The sequence below is a fragment of the Pocillopora verrucosa genome, chromosome 3 (assembly GCF_036669915.1).
Source record: "Pocillopora verrucosa isolate sample1 chromosome 3, ASM3666991v2, whole genome shotgun sequence".
In the NCBI taxonomy this organism is placed as follows: domain Eukaryota; kingdom Metazoa; phylum Cnidaria; class Anthozoa; order Scleractinia; family Pocilloporidae; genus Pocillopora; species Pocillopora verrucosa.
The window spans coordinates 13,535,566-13,541,767 of record NC_089314.1 but is presented as its reverse complement, the minus strand read 5'-3'; the positions used below and the strand labels follow the sequence as shown (position 1 = coordinate 13,541,767).

Genomic DNA, 6,202 nt, shown 5'->3' with positions numbered 1-6,202 from the left:
TCAGAGCATTATGGGAGAATCAGGTAAATTTATTCGTGACACATCAAAAATCCTCGGACGCCCCCCTTCCCCCCCCCCCTCCCACACACACACACACACACACGCACACACACACACACACACACACGCACACACACACACACACACGCACACACACACACACACACACGCACACACACAGGCGATAAAGAATGACTGTGGGTATTTTTAAAGAACTAGGCATTCTTTAAGACTTCGAACACAAAAAAGAAACCGAGGAGATTTACTTACTCTTCATTTTCTTGAATGATAAGAACATTTTTCCTTCGACAACAGAATATCGACAAAACAGACACACTTGAGCTCTCCATCACACTGAAAACGGGCGTTCAGTTAAGCTCTCTGTAAAGTAGTTACACGATGATATTAGAAATATAATCTTTAGCTGCATTGTTGTAGTGAAAATGTGGAAGTGTAAAATAGAAATTACAAAAACACATTGAACCGAGTGCATCGCCACAACGCGAGGTAAGGATATTACTCTAAGAACATATTGCTGGTTTTCAGTGTCACGCCATTCAAAATAGATCAAAATAAAAAATAAAAACCGTTCAATCGATTTAGTCTAGAATCTGGAAATAGAAAGAAGCTAGATATGTAAAGACTCTCGCCAAGATTCAGGTCACAGCAATTTTTCTTACGGAAGATATGAGGAGAAACGTTTTTCCCAAATTTATAGAGATTTGTATGGAGCCGCCATGCTGGTGCCCACCTAGATGGGCACCAACATGGCGGCCGGAAACCAGCAGAAACATCTGTCACTGAGTTTTGCTACAAAAGCGTGAATTTATCTCTCTAAGAACTCATAAACGTAACAATAATACTTTATTCTAATACAAGAACTGTACAGATAGCTGAATTTCCCTAAATAAGTCACCTTTCAAACCAACATAACAGCTCTCTCGCTCGTCATGTAAAGGCCACGTCACGCAAAAGCTTAGAAATTCACGAGTAGTCTATCACTAAACCAAGAACCCATTTGGAGTGAAAATTTGTCTGAATATTAGTTTTTAGCTGCTCTAATACATCATGAAAGTAAAATCTCAGGAGGATCAATAGTTCTGAAGTCTGAAATTTAGTGACGTCACGTGAAAACCAGCAATTATGGAGAAAGACTGGGACATACAGCAAAATTAACTATTGAGACCGATGCCCATAATGATTTTTTAACGAAATTTGAAATAAACTCCTGATTAATCACTTCATACCTTATCACAGGAATAGTGTTGCTTTTGTGTCCAAGTTAACTTTTAAGATTTTTAACTTTAGATCCTGGACCTTTTTTGAAATTAAACATTTTATTTTTTGTTAAACCTTTATGTCCTCTTAAATAAAACTTTCGAACTCTTGGAATCCTCTTCGTATAATACTTGTTCTCATCAAAATATTCCCATCACAATATACATCATCTTTGTCATGATAACTATTTGAGAAACATTTTACAGACCGTAGACAAGCAAACAAAAAAGGGAAAACTACCACAGGCGTATGCTTCGAATGGAAAAGACAAACTCAGGAGAGCACAGGAGGGACAACCATCCAGGAAAATTTTTAATTGTGATGGATAAATGTCTTAGATAGTTGGTCAGTTAATATTTCAGAGATCTGGCCCCAGCAGCAACCTGCGGGAGAAAAAAGGAGGACCCTAGGAACGAGGTTGCTTTTCAACGTGTTTGCGTTCTTCTTCTTCACCTGTAGGATTTGGCAATATGGTGCATGCTTTGTTTTCCACTCTGCTGGTGACGGTTATGAAATATTGACAGGTGATTCATCATACCTCTCTTGTGACAATATGGCTAAAATCGAGCGACTGAATCAAAAAATGGAACTTTCCCAGATAACTTGAAAGCCTGAAATGTTATTTGTTTGGAAAAATTTTTATTTCACTTGAATAGTTTCTTCGTCGTCAAAGTTCATCAAGTAATTTCAATGTTAATCGCTAAAATTGCTTTAGTTTAAAATACAGAGGTAAATGTTAAGTTTGAAATGAAGGTTGTCATAAATGATCGAACTTTTTCAAAGATTGTTCTCTAAAGCGCAAAAAAATAATTGTACAGAGCTTCTGCCGAAACCATGGGGCTCCTGGCTGGTGTTGTTCGAGGAGAAAATTCAAACGCGAAAGTCACGAGTTGACAACAGCCTAATATCTCCTTTAAGGTCACCTCAGAAAGAACAACTCTACAACCTAGCAGAACAGAAGTTATGCCATACCTGATGACTGCAGCATTTTCATGAAAGATCGAAGAAAACATCTGTGGCGGTCGCTATCGGGGGAGAAGATTTTGAAAAAGACGTCATCAACACTGTAATTGATTTATTTTTTTACAGCGGGGGACTTTCCCCGTTAAATTTCTTTTATTTCCTATAAGGTCAGTTACCTAAGCAACATACCTCTTGGTGTGTTTAAGAACTAAATAGTTGTGGTGTTACCGCGTTTCAAAAGAGAGTTTCAGCGAAGAACAACGACACACACGTATTTATCATCAAGGCGTTTTTGGCTCATCTTGCATCTCCATGTAAAGTCCCATAACCCTTTATACCCTAACATCAGTACGCATATAATCTCCATACTATTCTCCATACATTTCCTATAGAGCTGGCAAGGAGAATTTGCTTAACAATCAAGAACTTCTTATGTTGAGTTGGCGATAATATCCTTCATTCTCATAGCCTTAATGTGTGATTCGGGGATGATGTTGTAAGAAGAATGAAATTAGATACTAGTCACTCTTTGGGGTCGAAGGATTAATATAAGAGTATAATTTGGAAAGTGAAACTAAAATTTGAATCACACTCATCTTGAGATGGTTAAAAGCCAAACACATACGTTACCATAGCATCAAACGACCATGACTTTAACTGATTGCACCTCGAGTAGAAGAACGGATAAAGTGTGAGAAACGCGCAAAAATTACGCATGAACTGCTCAATATTTCAGTTGATACATTTCGAGCAGAGAATGGAATTCATCGCTTTTAATAAAATTTCATTAAATTATAAAACTAAAATCATTAAATTATAAAACTTTTCGACTGAGTATCAAAAGTAGCTCAAGCTTTCGTTGATTCAAGTCCGTTTCGCTTTAGGCTTTTCTCGAGGAGAACTGGTGCTACTTGTAGAGTCCAGTGGCTTCTTGCCCTCCCTCGCGCTTTTTCCGCCCTTAAGGTTGTTTTCAGATTAAAAAATTGACTTCTCATGTCAGTCATGGGTAATTTGTTATCTTCGTATCCGGGCGAACTGTGGAATTTTCACTGGTCGGACATAAACACAAAAGGGACGGGTTTGCATGGAATATGACAGAGAGTAAACGCGAGCTAGATATTGATTTCAAGTTTTTATTAAGAACAATTTACAAATGACTCTCCTGGTAAAAAGGAAAACTCACGTCTCTTCAAGAGCTTCATCTCCTGCCCTTAGTTAAAGGTAACATGTGCTAATTTTTTATGATGCACAAGCTATGAAATGGCTCTACGAACTTGCAAGATTCAGTCGGCATGGTGGCCGAACCACGTTTTAAAATGTACACACTGCACTGAATTCCGATTGAATAAGTTCCAGAAATAAGCAGAGGGTCTCAAGGACCTTCTCTCTCTGCTTTTCAGTGTACGTGAACGCCTTGACGATTGTTTTACCGTGGTTATCTATAAAGCTGTAGCGCACTCTAATTCACACAAATTACTGATAATAAATAATAATGATGATAATGATAACAATAATGACACTGATGTTGATGATGATAATAACAACTGTATATTTTCATTTAAATACAGTTGCACTACGGTCAATATTTAAAATTCTTCAAAATTTTTTAAAGATAGACCATTGAGAGTATTTCAAGTGAGATCCAGCACCTAAAAACAGCTAAGACAAAATGTTCTACGTAGCAGTTCCAGCTTTCTTCAGTTCAAAGATCTAAAAGTATTTCCACAAATTTCCTGCGTTTATTTACTTGAAGAACCGTAGAAGTTTTTAAAATTGCGAGACCAGCGTGTGAAGTTTACGAGTTTTTTCTTCACGTAACATCCCTTGAGGTTGACACACACCCACAACTTCGGATTTCACAACTTCTGTCCGAAATTCATTTTTTCGGTGAGATGTATCCACTGTGCTTTGTCATCAGTAATCAGTTTGAACAGTTTCGCACTCATGAAGGCTCAGTGGCAACACAATATCCTAACAACCGACTTCTCCAGGACGGGTTGTCCTCCGTACTTGTGGATAAACTTCAAAGCAATTTTGGGACGTGGGCATGTCTTCCTCCTCGCGATAATTCTCTTAAAAAATTCTAGAAATACCAATAGCCCCAGAGTTAAAGGTGAGTTGAATTTTCGTTCACATGGCGACGTTTAAATCCTTCTTTTTATTATCGTACTATACCCTCAATCTTCGAGAGTTTTAGGCGATATTTCTTGGAATTTCGTGGGTGGTTTCGGTGAAGGAGCAGGAGAAAGTCCAGCATCTCCGTTTTGATACACACAAAGCGTGTTAACGCTGCCGTTCGCTGAAGAAGCATCAACGTATCTCTCTCTACCCATCTCAGTGGCATAACCGCAAGTACTGGTTATGTCAATGGACGGCCGATTAAAGGTTCTGGTGTTTGTCGTTGATTCTCCTGCCTCATCTTCGAGGGAGCTCATTTTCATCCGATGTATTAGCTGAAAAAAAAAACAAAAAAGTAAATGATTTGTAAGGTAGGATCCTCGCCAAAAATCTGGGGGTGTTAAAGGCTGAAAAAAAATCTCAAAGCTGCCCAAAATCTTCACACAATAGATTCATATCCCCTTCTGTCGAATCAAACTGTTTCTTTTAAAGGAAAATTTGGTAGACTTCAGAATATTTGAGCTGCTTTGTTTATGAAAATCATTGTACAATACCCTTACCTTTAGTCTGAAGCGCAAAATTTCCAACAGAATGAGTAATCAAAATGATTTTGATAGCTGTTTTGAATAAACTGCAATGCATGAATAATCATGTGGGCTCGTGCAATCTGTAGTCTTTGAAATCATATATAACTTTTAGTCTTTAATCTCGAGCGTTGATAGGTTTCAAGATTGCAGTCTATTGAAATCGTTTGATTACTCAGTCATTTATAATATGAATTTCCTTTCAACTTTCTTCTTGACTACGTATTTATGGACGTCCTCTCTGCCATTGATCAAGCTGAAATTTGGCCTTTAGAAAATGCAACAACACTATTACCATTCTTGACCGAGATACTTCTTACCTTTGGGATGAAAATTAAGGATATGGTAACTGTAGCTGGAAATATAATACACACACTCAAGGCGGCGTACAATTGCTCGTATTGATGATTGTTCAGAATCAGCGCCAGAAATGCCCCGATGGTGGACAACACAACTACGTTATACACACAGATGCCAATGACACGAGAGTCGTTGAGATGAGCATACACCACGTTTCTTGTCTCGTAAGCAAGGAAGAGTCCATACAGCAGCAAAACGCCCTTGTATACGTAGATCAAAGCCAACCATACCGTCAAGTTCTTGGCGGTACAGGTGTTCAGCGTTGGTATAATGATGATAAAGGGTTTCTCTTCGTCTTTCTGTGTATACGAAGTGATAAGGACCATTAGTTTAACAGTTTCATCGTGCTCGTTTCCTTTTACTTAAATTTCAGATCGTTTCTTTTATCTCGCTTATTTCATTATTATTATCATAATCTGTGTCATTTTTATATTCATTATTGTTTTTTACGTTCGATCAGTTCAGTATGCGAACTACTATCTTCGACAAGCTCTTAATGCGAGGCAAGGGTTGGTGGTTGGAAAACAATCCTAACTGGAACTGACAGAGAACGAAGAGAATTTGACCTTTTTACACTGAATTTGAGAATGACTTGTTTTTCTCGTCTCTTATTTGGGGAACCAAACAACTGCTAATTTGCCGTTGATGTTCAGCACGAAAGATATGCCAAATACTTCCTGATCTTAGTTAAAGTCAAAACCCATTTTTAACGACCACCGTTGGGCCTTGAAATATGAGTCAGTGTTCTACAACAAATTGGTCGAGTCAGCAGTGTTGTGAAATGAGGTAGTGATTGTTTTGTCAGACGTTCGAGGTGCAAAATAACGAAGTTGTCGATCTGTTATTCTTATCAAAAATTTCCTTTTAAGATATATTTGGGACTTCCAGAAACGGGAATG

General features: G+C 38.0%; 1 protein-coding gene across 21 annotated transcripts in view; it reads right to left on the bottom strand.

Moving 5' to 3' along the window:
- Window positions 1–3,360: 3,360 nt before the first annotated feature.
- LOC131771961 (gamma-aminobutyric acid type B receptor subunit 2) overlaps window positions 3,361–6,202 on the bottom strand; it is a 54,751-nt gene continuing 51,909 nt past the window's right edge. For all 21 annotated transcript variants that reach the window (XM_066162991.1, XM_066162990.1, XM_059087845.2 and 18 more), the window contains 2 exons: window positions 5,264–5,602; window positions 3,361–4,694 (listed from right to left, as the gene is read on the bottom strand). In XM_066162991.1, coding sequence (XP_066019088.1) covers window positions 4,419–4,694; window positions 5,264–5,602 — 615 coding nt within the window. In that variant the 3' untranslated portion in view covers window positions 3,361–4,418. The remainder of the gene's footprint in view (window positions 4,695–5,263; window positions 5,603–6,202) is intronic.